This window comes from Rissa tridactyla, chromosome Z (genome assembly GCF_028500815.1).
Source record: "Rissa tridactyla isolate bRisTri1 chromosome Z, bRisTri1.patW.cur.20221130, whole genome shotgun sequence".
Lineage (NCBI taxonomy): Eukaryota > Metazoa > Chordata > Aves > Charadriiformes > Laridae > Rissa > Rissa tridactyla.
In genome coordinates this window covers 3,846,097-3,863,682 of record NC_071497.1, presented here as the reverse complement: position 1 = coordinate 3,863,682, position 17,586 = coordinate 3,846,097, and the positions used below count along the sequence as shown (strand labels likewise).

The window sequence follows — 17,586 nt, the reverse complement described above, 5'->3', positions numbered from 1 at the left end:
AGAAATTGAGGAGCAATCAAGTCATAGAATGTTTTCTGAAAAACGTATGATAAGTTATATTAATTGTGTAAATTAACCCCACATGTATAGACATATTTTTTTAATTTTAAAATTACATGTATGCAATTTTATATATAGTTTTATAAGTATTTTTGCAATTTAAAAAAATATGTGTATATATGTATAAACTTGTCGCTTGAAGTGACTTCCAAACACCATTTTTGTCGTATTTCCCTCACAGGTACAGACTCTCTCTATTCTGGATATCAGACAGGTGAAACATTTTGCGGTGGATGAAGAAGACTATTTGATTTTTGTGAGCCACACAACCAGTTCCAGTTCCATCCAGGTTAGAATACACTTGTCTTCCCTGTCTTTGATGTGGGTAGTTTGGTTGGGTTTGAGTTGGAAATACGTAGTTTTCATCGTGACAATGTCTCTTGTCTTGGTGCTAATTATGAAGATATAATGTCAAAAAAATAATTCATATTTCCGCAGGTTTTTCAGTGGAATAAAGATAGATTTGTGCTGCATCATCAGCTTCCACTTTACAGAGCTCTGAACATAGCCTTGTTTCCTAGAGGTGGCGTTACGTACCTATTAGTTTCTTTGTCAAACACCAGCCAGAATGTGCTCTTGTACCAGTGGTTGAATAATGAGTTCAGGAATCTTCATCAATTACCAGCAAAAGAAATAAAACATATGGAGGCCTGGATATCTGGATCTGATATCTATTTAATTACTGCGAAAGGTATTTAACACTGAGTTTGCTGAGTATATGCTGGCTTGTTCGGTAGCAAAGGCATTTGGGGTAAAGGTGTTTAGATTGGGATTAGAGTCCTACTGGGGACTGACGATTCACTGATAAGCATTTTATCAAAGTAATCTCTGTTTTGTCCCTCAGAAAAGAAAAGCATTGTGTTTATTCTCAAATACTCATGACACTAAAGAAATGTTTTCCCAGGAACAATAGGAAATAATAACTATCCCTCTAGCTGCTGATTGTACCCTTCCTAAACTTTTCTGGGCTTTGTAATATGCAAAGATCATTGGACAGCAACGTACATGTGTTTTTTATTACAAGCATGACATTTTAGTCATTGTTTTGTGGCGGCATCCTTACGCCTATTGAAATGTTTATGTTACAGCCCATAGGTTTCTTTGCAATTGGCTGTTGTCTGCTGGCAATCTTAGTGTTCTTCTATGTGAGTGTGTGCAGAAAAGCCCTTAAATGATATCAGTGGTTGAATCATCCCATTGAGAACAGTCATACTATGGAGTTATGCGCCAAGTTAAAGGGAAGATACGATAACTGGTCTCGCTTCATAATTCAAGCCGCCAAACTCTGCCTTTTGAGTGGCCATCAGTGTGCAATTTAACTAACAGACAGGAAAATAATGCGAGTTTTGCCATTTTGCTCCTTTGTAGAATCTGGAAATTCTTCTGAGATTTTCATCTGGGAGACAGGGCAGTCTACCTTTAGACACTTTCAGTCTCTTCCAGTCTGCACTGTAAGAAACATCCACGTTTTCATGCCTCCTTCAGGTTTAGGTAAGACTTAAATGACAATATTTGTTCAAATCCTAGTTTATAATGCTGGAATTGCAGAAATATATGTGCTCATTTTTTCTTATTATTTATCAGATTTCAAAAGTTACTAAAATCGTTGTGCTACTAAGGGCATTTCTGGCATTACAAGGAGAACTTTAAAATACATCACTGACTATTTCCTTTTTGTATTCCTTGCTCAATGTAGTTCACATCCTCCTATCTGGTAAGGACACAACGGTGCTGTATTCTTGGAACTCGGAAGGGAACCAGTTCTCTCCAATGCTGGAAGCCCCATATGCGCATCATATCACTTCAGCTACTGCGAGGTCTCTGAACTCCAGCAAGAGCTTGATTGCTCTGTCCATAGAGTCCAGATCCCAGATTTATGAGCTGACCACTATCTCCAACCAGTCAGACTTTATACCTAGGTAAGGCCTTTTTTGTTTCATATAACTTTCTCCCAGCTCTTGCACTTCTTTTTCTGTGACATTGTTTTTGTTACAGTGGAGAGCATTATATTCTTCTTTGTGTGGTGTGCTTATTAACACTAAAGAGAATTTTTCACAGGTAGGTTTAAGATAACCTGAAGTCAAACAGCCTCACAACCGGCTTTACAACGTGGCAAGAAAGGACTTGCAATTATGACTTGATTTTTTTTAAAGATTTTATTTGGGATAAATTAAATTACTTTCATAATGAATTTCAGTTACTCTATGATCTATTGTAATTAAAAAAAACCCATACAAACCCTACAACCTTTAAACCTCAATTACTTCCTCAGGAATATAATCCATAATTCCAGCTCCAAAAATGCATGTTAAATTTACAGCAGTGCTTTCAAAGTTCATTAATCAGCTCTCCTCAGTTTATAATTATTTGATGTGTGTGTTTTTATGCTAGTTCAGGTGAATTGATATTTGAGCCTGGGGACATGGAAGCTGTGATAGCAGTCAATATTCTGGATGACATGATCCCAGAGGAGGAAGAATGCTTCAAAGTGTGGTTGAAAAACCCTAAGGGAGGTGCAGAGATTGGTGTTCATGGTTTTGTTAACATAATTATTCCTTCCAATGACAATGCCTATGGAGTCATTGCATTTGCTCAGGTAAAACTTCTAAGGTAAATCATTAAAATATGTATATATAATTTCTGAATAACAGAACACAAACGTACTAAAACTGTAAACTGGAGCATGTGAAAGGATTGTTTTTCTAAAGTCTTGTAGCAAACTGAGTTAGAAGATTTTTAACATCCATTTAGCATTGCTGTGTGATTATATGGAACACACGGTGGTAGAAAATCAGCTCCATAGTCTGTCCCTATTGTGAGGTTTTTATAATCCCCCTACCTTTAGATAAACAGATTAGTTTGTCAGTTTGGTTTTGCAACAACCTAAAAATTCAGTTTTCAGATGGCATGTATCATATCATCACAGAGTCGCTACTGGCTGGTTAATCAAGGGAATTAAGTAACGAAATCTGTAGATCCTTTTCCTCTGAAAAAGATACTAATTGGGTTATGTCACAAGATAAGCCAGTCTGCCAGAAAAAAAAAAAATTCTTTGGAAAAAAGTTAGACTGAAGATATTATTTGAAGTGGTTAATTCTTAAATCTTCAAACACTGTAGAAGTTATCTAGCCAGGTATGTAGTGGAGGCGTACTGAAAATACAAAACACAGAAGAGTCATTACTGAAATGATACGTTGCATCTGGACTTGTGTGGACTTGAGCAAAGTAACAGCAGTAAAAATACTTCACTCTTGAAGGTCCACTTGTTTGTTATCTGTTTCGTATGATTTGGACATAAAATACCATACTAGAAAAAAAACAAACAACAAAATACCCAAACAAAAAACATTGGGTTTTTTGCTTTAGGATAAAGAGGCTGACATTTTAAATTCTTACATCCATGCAGCCTGGGAGTACTGGGTACCTCTGAAAATTAGGACACGTAAATTTAATCAATGAACACGTATTTAGCTACCTAATAGTAGACTAATTTATTGTTGCAGAATGTCACTGGCCGCCACGGAATACCCAGATCCGTAAAGAAACTTTTCTTTATAAGAAAATAATGTTATGGTTCTGCTGCTTTATGTTTTTCAGAGTTCTTTGTTTAAGCAAGTTGAAGAAATGGAACAGGACAGCTTAATCACCTTGAATATTGAACGTTTAATAGGAACATATGGACGAGTTACAGTAGAGTGGATCGCTAATGGGAGCATAAGTGATGTCTTTCCAGCTTCAGGAATGGTGTGTAATAACATCACTGATAATAGGGAAGCACCGACTATATTGTCTTAAGCAATAGGTGCAGATGTGCTAAGGAGATATGAGATTGTGAGATTGCCCCAGTTTTCTGTGGGCTTACTGCTTCCTGGTCCTTTCCTGTGATTCTGGCAGTTTGCACGTCTGTCTGGTACATGATCCAGCAGCATCATTCCTGCTCTTCTAGAACCAGATCCCGCAGTGCTGTCCCGGCACTAGAAACGTGTATCTGTAGTATCCCGTTCCGATCGTCCTTTCTTCCCGCTGTGAGATCCAGATACTGTGTCAAACCATTTGTGTAGTGAGAATCTGGGAGAGTTTGCTCTTCATCCTGACCTTCTGAATACAACTGAGAGCTTCAGTGGCCCAGGAGGACACCACAAATCCTAGTTTTCTCTGTTTCTGAAACGGTTTGGATTCCAGACATGTTAAAATCCAGTGCTTCCAGCTAGCCAAAGCTCTTGGTATGCCTTAGGACTGACAGACGGTAGGTTCTTTAAGTCAAGGGCCTCCACCTGGTGGCCATCTGTAGAAGACACAGAGCCCTATGGGCTTTGAGGCTGTAGGGATGTAGCACGAGCCACAGCTGAGGTAAGAAGGGGCCAAAAGACTGTAGAAATAAACTTTACATATGGAAATAATAGGTCTGATTAACAGAGGTGAAATCAAGGATGCTAAACCAATCACACTGAAATTATTAAAGTACTCCTTGAGCATTTCAGATGGATGCTACATGATTTCCCTGCAGACATTTACAGGCAGGAAGAGACAGAAAGGTAAAGTAAAACTATCACTGGAAAATTCTGTTTATCCTTCATTGTAGGTGCAGCCTAATTGTTTATAGACACGTTTTCTTTGTTGAGAGAGACCTAATCTAGTGGCCGGCCCCTTGAGTTTTAAAATAAGAAGAATATAGATAGACAAAGCATTTCTCAATCATTTTATCTGGGGCGGGGGGGAAGTTTATCTGAAAAAAAGTTTTATCTGAACGAAGCTGTTGACTAGACATTTCTTTAGTTAGCAGTGATTTATATAGATATTGTATATTCATCATTTTTTTTTGACGTATTTATATGCGGCGAGTTGACCTTGACTGTCTACCAAACCCTCGTGCATTTGCTCTCTTACTCCCCCTCCTTAGCAGGACAAGGGGAGAAAATGAGGTGGGAAAGATTGAGATAAAGGAAATTTAATGAGAAAAGAAAAAGCCACACATGGGAGCAAAGCAAAAAGTGGAATTTATTCGGTATGTCCCATCAGCAGACAGATGTCCAGTCACTTCCCAGGAAGCAGATCCTCGGTACATGTAGCAATTGCGTCAGAAGAAAAATGCCATAACCACAAATGGTCATCTATGTGTGTGTTCTCCCTGCCTCCTTACCCTCAGCATTTATTGCTGAGCATGATATTCTGTGCTATGGAATATCCCTTTGGTGAGTTTGGGTCAGCTATCCTGGGTGTTTCCCCTTCCAACCTCTTGCCCAACCCCAGTTGTTTGTGATGCTGTGAGAGCACTGCTCAGCAATAACCAAAATGTTCCTGTGTTATTAAAACCGTTTCAGACACAAATGCAAAGCACACCACTATACGGGCTGCTGTGGGGAAAGTTAGTTAACTCTAGGCCAGCCAGTTAACTCCAACCCAGTACATTGTAGAAGAAAGGATCCTGACTTGTCAGTGGTTTACTGATTCTTCCTTTTTTTAACATCATTGAGAGGGTCTTAATCTTTAGTCAATTAGGCAGGTAGTGACCAAACTTCAGTGAAGACAGGTAATTTTGGATAATTTGAAAAGTGTGTAATGAAAGACAGTAAGTTGAACGTGAACCAGCTATTTGTGCATGCTGGTCTGAGGCAGAGCATTGCCAGCAGGTTGAGGGACGGGATCCTTCCCCCGTACTCAGCACTGGTGAGACCCATCTTGAGTGCTGGGTCTGGTTCTGTGCTCCCCAGTACGAGAGACATGGGCATACTGGAGTGAGTCCACCAAAGGGCCATGAAGGGGTTGGAGCATCTGACACACTGGAGGAGGCTCAGGGAGGATCTTAAAATTGCATATAAATGCAGGGGGTCAAGCATAAAGATGATGGAGTCAGATACATCTCGGCTGTGTCCTGTGCCTGCAATGGGCACAATACAGGAAATTCCATTTAAATGTGAGGAAAAAAACTTCTCTGTAAGGTTCCGGTTACCCAGAGAGGTTGTGAAGTCTCTGTCCTTGGAGATATTCAAAATCTGGCTGGGCATGGCCCTGAACAGCCTGCTTGGTTGAACCTGTTCTTAGCAGTGGCAGTTGGACTAGGTGATCTCCAGAGGTGCTTTCCAACCTCAACCATTGTGTGATTCTGTGATAATGAAGATACATGATCACTTTGAAACAACTGAGCTGTTTTGCCTGAAGTTGGAGTGTAGCTGTCAGAAAGAGGTGCCCTGTCTACAAGAAGGCCTTATAGGAGGATCCAGGAAATTATAGTCCCATCAGTCTTACTTCAGTCCCTGGGAAAGTTATGAAATGAGTCCTCCTGGGGGCTATCACAAGTCAAATGAAGCACGTGATTGGGAAAAGCCAGCACGGATTCACCAAAGGCAAATCGCGCTTGAAAAACCTGATCGCTTGCAACTACGTGCTCAGTAACCTGCGCAGTTGGGGCAAGCGGTGGACATTGTCTACTTGTATTTCTCCAAGGCTTTAAGTACAGTCCTCCACAGCCTTCTCCTAGAGAAAATGATGTGTTATGGTCCCAAGAAGTGGTCTATGCAGTGGGTGGGGAACTGGCTGACACACCACACCCAGAGGGTGGTGGTCAATAGCTCTTTTTCAAACTGGCAACCCGTTGCAAGTGGGGTCCCCAGGGATCGATATTGGGACCAACACTGTTTAATATCTTCCTAAGTGATCTGTATGATGGGATCAAGCGTTTGCTGATGGCACCAAACTGAGTGGAGAAGTAGACACTTTGGAAGGGAGATCCACCCCGCAGGAAGACCTGGGCAGGCCGGAAGAGTGGGCTAACAAGAACCTTATGAAGTTCAACCAGGACAACTGTAAGCTCTTGCACCTGGGAAAACATAATGCAGGAGGGCAGCACAGCCTGGGATCTACCTGACTGGGGAGCAGCTCTGTGGAAAGGGACCTGGGTGTCCTAGTGGACAACAAGCTCAAGACGAGTGAAGAGTGTGCTGCTGCGGCAAAGAAAGCCAACGGGATGCTGGGTTGCACCAACAAGGGCATCAGCAGCAGAGACAAAGAAGTCATTATCCCACTCAGCACTTGTCAGGCCACACCTGGAACACTGTGTTCAGTTTTGTTCCTACTACGCAAAAGTGATGTGGACAGGCTGCAGAGGGTCCTCAGAAGGGCCACCAAGATGATCAAAGGACTGGGAAGCCTGTCATATGAGGGAAGGCTGAGTGAATTGGATTTTTTCAGTCTTGAGAAAAGAAGGCCTAGGGGAGACCTTATCACCAGGTTCCAGTATATAAAGGGTGGCACAAAGAAGCTGGAGATGCCCTTTTTAGAAGGAAAAGACTAGGGGTAATGGGTACAAGTTACTCCTGGGGACATTCTGATTGGACACAAGAGGAAGATTTTTCACACTGAGAATCATCAGCCATTGGAATAATCTCCCCAGGGAAGGGGTGGATTCCTCAACATTGGACACTTTTTAGATTCAGCTGGGCAGGGTGCTGGGCCATCTTGTCTAGACTGTGCCTTTGCCAAGAAAGGTTGGACCTTGAGGTACCCTTCTGGTATTCTATGGTTTTATGACATATATATATATGTGTGTATGTATATATACAATGTGTGTGTGCGTACATATGTAAATATTTTTAATTTGATAGAGTTTTATGGACTAAAACAGTTAGTGTAACAGCAATGAGAAGTTGTTTGACTTTTTTTTCCCTTCCCTCTAAAACTTTAGGTTACATTTTCAGAAGGTCAGGCCCTGTCCACGATCACCCTGACAATCCTCGCGGACAGCATTGCAGAGCTTTCAGAGACCGTGGAAATCACGCTCACCCACGTTACCACTGTGGGTGTTCCGGATACCACAAAAGGAGCTGTCATCGATCCCAAAAGGGCAAGAGCTGTACTCACCATTTTACCCAGTGACTCTCCACATGGTGTGATTGGGTGGCATATGGAGTCTCTCTTTGTTCAAGTCACAGAGCCAGAAGGTAAGACTGTTTGTTGATTCTTAGGAAAAAATATATGGTTTTGGGGAATTGTCATTGTTGAAGCTATAAGATTGGTTTTATATATAAAATAATCTATTCTAATATTTATAATATTGTTATATATTATCTATAAAATAATATTATTGCACAATAATAGTATATTATATATCTATTATATAATTAAAATATATAATATAATTATATATTATCATTATATAATACATAATAGATATACAATACAATATAATCTATTATATATTATATAATTATAATGTTATATATTATATGTAAAATAATGCTGTTGCACAATAATAGTATAGTATATATCTATTATATAATTATAATATTATATTATAATTATATAATAGTTAATAGATATACAATACATCTATTATATAATTATATATTATAATTATATAATAGATATACAATACAATATAATCTATTATATGACATAATTATGTCATAATTAGAAAATATATATTCAATATATAAAATAGATTATATAATATATAATCCATTGTATATATTATTTATAGATATCAGCATTTTTCTATTAAAAATTTGTAGCAGAAATGTCCTTTAAAAAATGTAACTCTGCTATTTTGTTACATACATTTTATGCTGTATTTCACATTGCATATATCAACATTATCCAGTAATTTTTGTTTAGGGGGTAAGTTATTAAAATCTTGGTTTCTTGTGTTGCACATGACTAATACATAAAATACTTCCATTTAGATAAAAAGCCGAACTTGCCCATTTAATGGGATTAATGTATTGTTTAAAATCATCTACAAAGAAAGACTCTTCCTTGTGCAGTGGGTCAAAAAGGGAAGCTTTCTGTTCTGTGGGATAGGGGAAGGGAGGAAGCAAGAGTGAGTTCCATCTCAAGAAAACTGAATCGGGGTTTTTCTGCTTGCCATCTGCGTGTTTGGGTGGGTTATGTCAGTTTTCCTTCCAGGCACCAAGTGAAATGGCACAGGGTCTGCCAGGCAGTTGTCCGGAGGAGGGATGCGCGGAGCCCTGGCTCCTGCCCTCCCTGCTGGACCAGGCTCCGAGGGAGCTGATTGCTCCGGCGTTGGCGGAACCCGCTGGTTTTCCAGCAGCTGCCTGATGGGCTATGCGTACTTCAAAACCCAACTGAAATTTCCTGGCAATTTAATATTCTGTCCATATTAACAAATACAACTTGTGAAAAATACATTTCCCATCAGAATATTATTGCAGATAAAGCCTCCTCACCATTTCTATTTTAAAATGGAACAGTAGTGTCCCTTTCTTAGCACCTGAAAGTATTGCGAAGGGATTCTGTTGGTTTCTTACATACACATACACACACATTATAAACTTTTATACTTTGAAGTTAGGATTCAAGGCATATTCTTAGGTTTCGTTTGTTGCACAGTTTCTTTTCCAATCTTTAGGTGTTTTATTTTTAGTGAATTCTATACAGGTGCTAACTGTAAAGTAGCATCTAGTTAAAGTAATCTAAGTAAATCTAATAAAATAATTAAAGTAATAGAAACTAGTCTGAAATACAAAGCCTCTTGCTTTTTATCTGTTTCTATTTCTTCAATCATAAACTCAGCACTTTTGGACAAAGGCTGTATTTCGTGTTTTATTGGAAAAAATTGCAAATCGGCTTTCCCAAAAGGGATCCGAGCCTGACTGATACAAGTGTATCTCATTTTCTTCAACATTTGAGTTAAGGAAATGTAAAATTTACAGCCAGAGTGACTGCCTCCAGTGCCGCTGTCTTCATTGGAACCAATGGTGATCTCCGAGGCATGTAAAGGCCAGGCAATGCAGGGAGATGGGAGTTTTGAAGGAAAACTGAGCAAAACCGGCAATGTTGAAGTAACACTTTCTGTAGCAAACATTTAAAACAGTAAATATTCCGTATTTTATTCTTCCTCTAGATGCAGTTCTAAAATGCTTTCCACATGTACACACTGTTTGTGCGTGTTCACAACACTTGTATGTGCTCATTTGCCCGAGTCGTTGAATGACCCAAGTATTGTTGTGTTGCTAAGCAGAATTGAAGTGGGCTCTAGCAAGCAGCTCCAGTGCCATTAGGTGAGCTCGAAATCAAGCAGGGCAAGGGTTAAAACAATCGTGTCTTGATTTTCTTCCCCTCCTTGTCATAGGGCGAGTGAATTCGACTACTCTGACTTTACAAATTGTTCGGGAGCAAGGCTTTGTTGGAGAGATTGTGGTTCATCTGAGCACCGCGCCTAACTTTGGACTGCCCCCCTCCAACCAAGCCACAGAGAATGAGGATTATATCCTGGAAAAGAAGACAATCGTTATGGCAGAGAACGCAACGATAACTTCTGTCGTAGTCACTATTTTGCCTGTGAGTAGTCTGACCGCAACTTCAGCTTATAATGTCTTTTAAGGAAAGGGAGAGTTGTACCATTTCTATACCAGAAGTAGGATTTAGCATTCTAGAAATGGTTACGGTGGGATTCATGCCTCGTCGCATGTATATTAGTAAGAATCGCAGCCATCTCTTTCAAAAGAATTCAAGTACTTGCCGCTAAGAATAAACCAAAATCTTTTTTTTGTTGTTGTAGTCACAAAATTAATGTATAATAATGACAAAGGAAAAAAATATATATGTCTTAGGTGCTTGCTGGTTTTTCAACTTGTGGCAGGTTTTTACAGATTTATTTTACTTTACATGCCTTTTAACAGATTTGTTCTGTAGTTCAGGAAATGTTATGTTTCCAACGAAAGTATGTATATTCTTTAAATATATTCAGAATGGAGGTATTGCTTTTCAAGTTCTGGCTTAGTTTCTGAAATCTAGCCACCTTTCTTATAGATAGGAGAAACAAGTGACGGCCAGCAATGCTTTCCACCGTTCTCACAGATCTGGAATCTAACTGCCAACTTCAGTTTCTAAAGCTCAGCAAAGGTGGCCTTTTTCATCTTCCATGGGGCGTGAAGCAAGGGATTGGTTCTATGGTCCCAAGAGCTGAGAATTTTTGAACAGTAATCAACCTACAACTCGTCTGCTTCCTGCACGTGTTATAACTTACACTGCTTTTATTAAAAAAGTTATATTTAAGAATATTTTTGCAGGACAACGTTCCAGAACTACAGGAAGGATTTATAATCAATATCACCGATGTGCAACTGGTCGATTCGCCCACTGGAGGTCAGCCAAGCGTGAAGAGGCTTGGGTTAGAAATAGCTGAAATAACAATTGAAGAAAATGATGATGCCAGAGGAGTATTTAGCTTCAATGTTACAAAGGTAAGTAAATCTGAATGAAAAATACTTAAAGTAGCATTCCAGCAGGAGAGTCTGTGTTTTCAGACCAGTTTTGGTAGTGTTCTAGTAGGTTTTGTGACACTAAATTGTTCTGGATAAAAAGGCCAGATACCAGACAAACAATTCCTTCTTAAAACGTTCCTCACAATTAATTTATGAGATTTACTGGGGAGCTGGAATTGCTAAAACCGGTGTCCTGAAAGGGACCTCAGGAGTTCATCTAACCCTTTGCTCAGAGCAAGGTCAATGCTAATTTCAGACCAATTTAGAAGTGATTATGTATTTTTTCATTTATTTTTACCTGCAAGTCGATATGGAAAAAAAAAAAAAAGAAAAAGTTGCAGTGACCCTCAGCAGTGTCTTGTTAAATTTACAGGACGTGACTGGAGCTGTTACCGGTTATGAGGTACCGCCACCACAGAATATACTGAAACTTCCAGTTGTTCGTCAGGCTGGGAGGTTTGGGTCAGCAACTCTGCATTGGGAAGCCATTCATTCAACGGCTACCTTTGAGGACTTCACACCATCATTTGGAAACCTTACATTTGCAGATGGGCAGGTATGCGCTTGCTGAAAGTTTAACCGTCTCTGCGTTACCAGCTTAAGAGTTTCTCAGCTTTTCTTCCATCAGAATTTGCATCTTTTCATTGAAAACATTTTATTTATGGCCTTAAGTATGTGAATGATGCTCCTGACTTCAGTTCCTTAACATGGAGAAGCAGAATGATCATAAGCATCGACCAAATATGGTTCTGTGTCTTTGGTACCTCCAAAAGCGAAGAAATAATTTCTAATAAATACAATATACATAATATACATTATATATAATAATATAATGTATAATAAATATATAATGTATATAATAATAAAGCCTGTTACACTTAAAATTTGTAACAAAACTTATCTTCTCTATAAATTCTCAGTATAAACCTGTATGTTTTCTTAGCTGTGTTTTACATATTGCTTTGAATTTCATACTGCCCTTGACAATACTTAGCATCTACAAGGTGCTTTGATTTCACATGAGCAGAACTGGTCTTTGGCAAGTAGAAGGATGCACTTTGTGAGCAGAATTTTGGCTAAAGTACAATGCTGTCTACCTGCACTTTCTACTGAGTACTGAAGCAGAGCAGTCTGCTGGTTTTAACATACAGAATCTACACTGACGAACTTAAAAACCACTCTTGAAATTTTTTTACCTTAATATAAATATACAAGTATGACAAAAAATAAGCACAACTGAACAATGTGTGTTTATCTATTATTAGGTAAAATTTACCTATTTTAAATTTCAGATTTTTTCAACAGAATATTATAAATGAAACTTTGTTGCTCTTTTTTTTTTTTTTTTTTAACCAATTTCTGCAGGCTACAGGAGAAATAGAAATTACAATCATAGATGACAGTGAAGTTGAATTCCTTGAGATATTCAAGATTGCCCTGGTGAGGGTAACAGGCGGTGCCAGACTTGGGGATGACACCCTCGTAACTGTCGCTATTCCACCAAACGATTCCCCTGTTGGAGTATTTGGGTTTGAAGAAAAGAACGTGAGTTTGATTTGGATTGCACTCTTTTCTGCAAAAGCTGGAGGGTGGGTTTGTGTCACTAACACATGGCCGATTTTGGTAAGCCTTCATTGCAGTGGAAGACATGACTTCACGGAAAGGCTTATTAGTGCTTGTCTTCATCTGGCTGTGTAGGATGGTGATAACAATGAAAGTGCTGCTGCACAGATGTAGATTTCTGCATGGCTGAATCAATTTAATTCAGTATACTGACAAACCAGGACACCCCAGGTAGGATTTTTGGTAGTCTGTTGAATATTAAAATGGTTTTATAATAATCCGTATTACTGAAAGTAAAGTTTGGAAAGAAATGATGAAACGTATCTCATCTTAGTTCTTGTCAGTGAATGATTATTCTTCTCTCCATTTTGCTGGTGCTGTGCCTGCTTGTGACTCATTGTCTGTAATAGTTTTGAATCATAGGGCATACAAAAATAGCACGAGTGACTAATCTTTACTAGCACAATTCAACACATTCCTTACATCTGTTACCTTCCTGTAGATTTTCACTCTTTTCCTTATTTTACGTTGTCATTGACAATGCTTTTTGTTTTGTTTGTCTCAAGTCAGTATCGATGCCTTTTGCTACAGCCTCCCTCTCTTCATCCTCCTCTTTCTTCATCAGGTAACAGTGAAGGAACCTCAGGCACCTGATGACTCTGCTGCAGTTGTATTGCTCACTGTCCGTCGAAGTCAAGGAGGACGAGGAGCCGTCAAAGTGTTGTGGATTCTCGAGGAAGCGGCTAGATATGACCTGACCCCTCTGAATGGTACCCTTCACTTCAATGAGGTATTTCTGATATTGCAATAAATTATTTACTATTGGATTTATAAATACTTTCTTTTTCTTATGTGTATTTGCATGGTGGTTGTTATGTGTTTGGAAAAATAGGGGGTTACCAAGTACTATAACACTAGGAAAAGGCCGTTATGAACTGGTGGAGATAGTGGAACGCAGTGTTCTTTCAAACAGAAAAGGAAAGCTGACATGGTTTTTTTAAGGCAGCATAATGTAATCATCAGGAAGATGCTCTTCAAATCTGAGTTTAAAATTAAGAAAGAGGAACACAGATGTACTGAATGTGAAGAATGACCACAGAAACTTTTTGTGCCATTTCAGTACCAGACAACTGAAAGAGAAAATTGATATTGAAAGGCTGAGAAGGATAAATGAATGCTCAAAATTTGCAGATTTAAAAAACTAAATAATAAAACACCCTAGTGACTTTTAAACTGGACAGTGTTATTTGATTTGTATTTCATGGCAGGTTAAAACTCTGAAGTAGGAGCTGAAATATTGGATATTGTCAAGCTATTGCTGTTATCTTAATATTGGTCTTTTACAGTCTACTCAAAATATTTAATGAAGAAAAGTGTTTTAACATAAAGCATAATCCATTCTGTCTGTAAAAGACTATTTTGCACTAAATAAATAGGCATACCAATTATTTCTTTTAATCAGCTGGAAAATAGCTTTTTTGGTAAGATCACCAGTATTTGGCAAAGCTTTGCTGTAGTTTTGCTGTCCTTTCTCTACTGATAGGCCTGGACATTGTTTTTTCTTCCTGAAGTTCTCATATATGCATACATGTAAGAATTCAAGTATATATGTATGGTGTGCTTAAGTTATACAATGTGTACCTACCTTCTTCTGATTTTAAGCATTTGGTACTGCCCACTGACAAAAGTGTGAATTGGACAGAAATTTGCTATGACCTAATAGAGCTAATCTAAATTTTAATCCTTATAATAGATGTATTCTATTCAATATGCACTTTCTGATGGAAAAGATTTTGTATTAAGTTGAAAACATCTATGTGAATACAATTTCAAAGTAATTTTATTCATTATTCAGTTGAAAATATGCAGGGTATTGTGGCACACAATGTTTGAGAGACAATTTTTACTATTTATTCATCTATGAGAAAACATCTCAGCCAGGTCAGAAATGTTGTATTTAAAAAATGTTACAGAATATATCAAGCATATGCATGCTTAACACGTCATTTGTTAAAGAAAAAACCCCGATTTTATAATACTGTATTTTGTTTAGTTTCACTTTGTGTGTGTACATGTGTATATATATATCTTCTCGTCTTTACGTGATGCAGACTGAATCCCAGAAGCTGATTGTTTTACATGCGATACAAGATGGTTTGCTGGAGGGGAATGAAACATTTACCATTCAGCTAGTCTCTGCTGGTGAGGCAGAGATATCCCCTGTAAATGGTAAGGAATTAATTCACTACACTCTAGTTTGAGACATTTCATATGAGAATTTTAGTAAATCTGTTCATCCTATTTTAGTCTGCAGTGCTTGTATGTTTTGGGTGCAGCTAGTTGGTGGCAGTTTCAACTGTCAGTCTTTTCCCCTAAGTTGTTTCCTTGTCTGAAGAAATCAAAGAGAATTTTAGGTCATAATTGTTCGTTGGAAATTAATTGTTGGTAGACTTTTGTGTTCAGATAGTTAACATTGTCCCTAAAGAACTCTTTAACAAAAAGAAGCAAAGTCCAAAACCAGGTTCAGACCTGCCAGAATCACAGAATAATTTCATTTGCAAGGGATCATCCAGGAGGGTCGTCTAGTTGAAAACCGTGCTCAACGAAGAGGAAACTTCACAATTAGATCAGGTTGCTGAATGCCTTGTCCACTCAAATTCCGAATATCTGCAAGGATGGGCATTCCATGGGCTCTTTGGGAAGCTGGCGGTTAACCACTCATGTCACAAAATTTACAAAAGTTAGCTCATTAGTCAGTTTTCATTTACTGTGAGAAGCTTTGTTCTCTTCATAGGTGTGGCAACCATCATTATTGTGGGCGATGAAGGAGCTTCCGGGGTGGTTGGGATAGCCCATTCATCCAAACACGTTCTGATTGGAGAACCTTCAGGAAATTATAATGGAACTGCTCTTATTAGGTGGGTACGTCACTCATTTTTCCAAAGGGAGGACAACAGCTCAGTTTCAAAAGCTATGGGACTCCACACTTTGCAAGAATTTCTTGAGTGCTGCTTTTCATTATCACTCCTAAAGTCAGAACTACTTTTAAAATTAAATGCTTGTTTTTAAAGAAGGGCGGAATATACTATGTATGTGTCTTCAGTGTTACTGGGGAACTCCAGGTATTCCTCTCAGTCTTCAAATTATTGGCAACATTGATGCATTAAAGGAAAGAGGATTCTAATCAGAGGAAGTGGGGAAGGGTATTGATGACATTTGAAAGTGCTTTGTGCTTTTCAGGATTCAGTTCAGGACTGGTGCCTGAACTGTGTTTCAGTATATTTCTGTGATGGCTAGCGTGACCAAAGTGGGAAATGGGTTTTCAGTTGAAAGAAGATGCAATTATTTTACTGGATTCAGTCAACTGAAAACAGGATGAAGAAATAAAGATGTTACCGTACCTTCTAGGAATATTAGAACAAAGGATTACAACACTTGCCATTGTTGAACCGGGAAATAGAATCACAGAATCATAGAATGTGTTGGGTTGGAAGGGACCTTTAAAGGCCATCTAGTCCAACCCCCTGCTATGGTCAGGAACATCTTCAACTAGATCAGGTTGCTCAGAGCCCCATCCAACCTGACCTGGAATGTTTCCAGGGATGGGGCATGTACCACCTCTCTGGGCAACCTGGGCCAGTGTCTCACCACCCTTATTTTAAAAAATTTCTTCCTTATATCTAGTTTAAGTCTACCCCCTTCTAGTTTAAAGCTGTTACCCCTCGTCCCATCACAACAGGCCCTGCTAAAACCTTTGTCCCCATCTTTCTTATAAGCCCCTTTTAAGCATTGAAAGGCTGTAATAAAGTCTCCCCGGAGCCTTCTCTTCTCCAGGCTGAACAACCCCAGCTCTCTCAGCCTGTCCTCATCGGAGAGGTGCTCACACAGCCTCTCATGCTGCCCTGAGAAGCCCAAAATACAAAGTGATGCTTTGTGCAGCAGCAGTTGTAGATCACGATGTTAGGTATAGACACAATTTTGCCTGACTTAGTTCACCAAGACTGATCCCATGAGTAGGATTAGGGTCTAGGTTTTTGGACAAGTGGCAGACAGAACATTTCTCAAGCAACGTCATAATAGTATTCTAGTGTCCTTCTGCCTTAAAAACCAAGTTGCCTTTGGCCATTAGCCTTACGTCCCATTTCCCTTCTGCTTTGCGTATCTGTCAGTGGAAAAGCAGAATGGAACCAAGACAGCTCAGTTTTTAGCTCCCACCTTTGCGCTATACATGCAAAGAAACTTTAAAGACATCTCAGTAAATAAATACAGCTGAAGATGCCTCCCAGCCCAGGGAAATAAAACAGAACTGCAGAAATGTTATTGCTCTGAAGAGAGAGTTGTAAAGATCTTAATAGTGACTTAGTACATGGAAACTCAAGCTTCGTGGTGCTGGTGACATTTGTTTCGTCCACAACAGTATGATACGCTGTCTGTCTCTGGATTGGATATTAATATCTGTAGAAAATAAAATCCGTGTTTGCGTTCTTACCTGCAGCCTGGTACGTGGACCAGGGATTTTCGGTGAGATCACGATATATTGGAACATAACACCTCCTCATCACACGGAGTTCACTGAGACATCGGGGACCTTGACAATGCGAGACAGACAGTCTGCAGCAATTGTTCTAATACAGGTATGTGAGAGACATTACACCAGCAGCTATTCCAAGTATTTCCTTTTATTTAGTCAGTATCTTGGTTAGAAATTAGTTATACCTCTCTCCCTGGAAATGGTCTAAAT

The 17,586-nt window shown here is 38.9% G+C and overlaps 1 protein-coding gene across 17 annotated transcripts in view; it reads left to right on the top strand.

The window, feature by feature from the left end:
* The window catches only part of ADGRV1 (adhesion G protein-coupled receptor V1), a 304,201-nt gene that overhangs the window by 99,964 nt on the left and 186,651 nt on the right, over positions 1 to 17,586 (top strand). For all 17 annotated transcript variants that reach the window (XM_054186136.1, XM_054186133.1, XM_054186132.1 and 14 more), the window contains 15 exons: positions 242 to 349; positions 499 to 751; positions 1,429 to 1,551; positions 1,757 to 1,979; positions 2,452 to 2,656; positions 3,658 to 3,804; positions 7,742 to 7,997; positions 10,148 to 10,356; positions 11,088 to 11,261; positions 11,656 to 11,838; positions 12,648 to 12,827; positions 13,471 to 13,635; positions 14,957 to 15,074; positions 15,640 to 15,763; positions 17,341 to 17,479. In XM_054186136.1, coding sequence (XP_054042111.1) covers positions 242 to 349; positions 499 to 751; positions 1,429 to 1,551; positions 1,757 to 1,979; positions 2,452 to 2,656; positions 3,658 to 3,804; positions 7,742 to 7,997; positions 10,148 to 10,356; positions 11,088 to 11,261; positions 11,656 to 11,838; positions 12,648 to 12,827; positions 13,471 to 13,635; positions 14,957 to 15,074; positions 15,640 to 15,763; positions 17,341 to 17,479 — 2,607 coding nt within the window. The remainder of the gene's footprint in view (positions 1 to 241; positions 350 to 498; positions 752 to 1,428; positions 1,552 to 1,756; positions 1,980 to 2,451; positions 2,657 to 3,657; positions 3,805 to 7,741; positions 7,998 to 10,147; positions 10,357 to 11,087; positions 11,262 to 11,655; positions 11,839 to 12,647; positions 12,828 to 13,470; positions 13,636 to 14,956; positions 15,075 to 15,639; positions 15,764 to 17,340; positions 17,480 to 17,586) is intronic.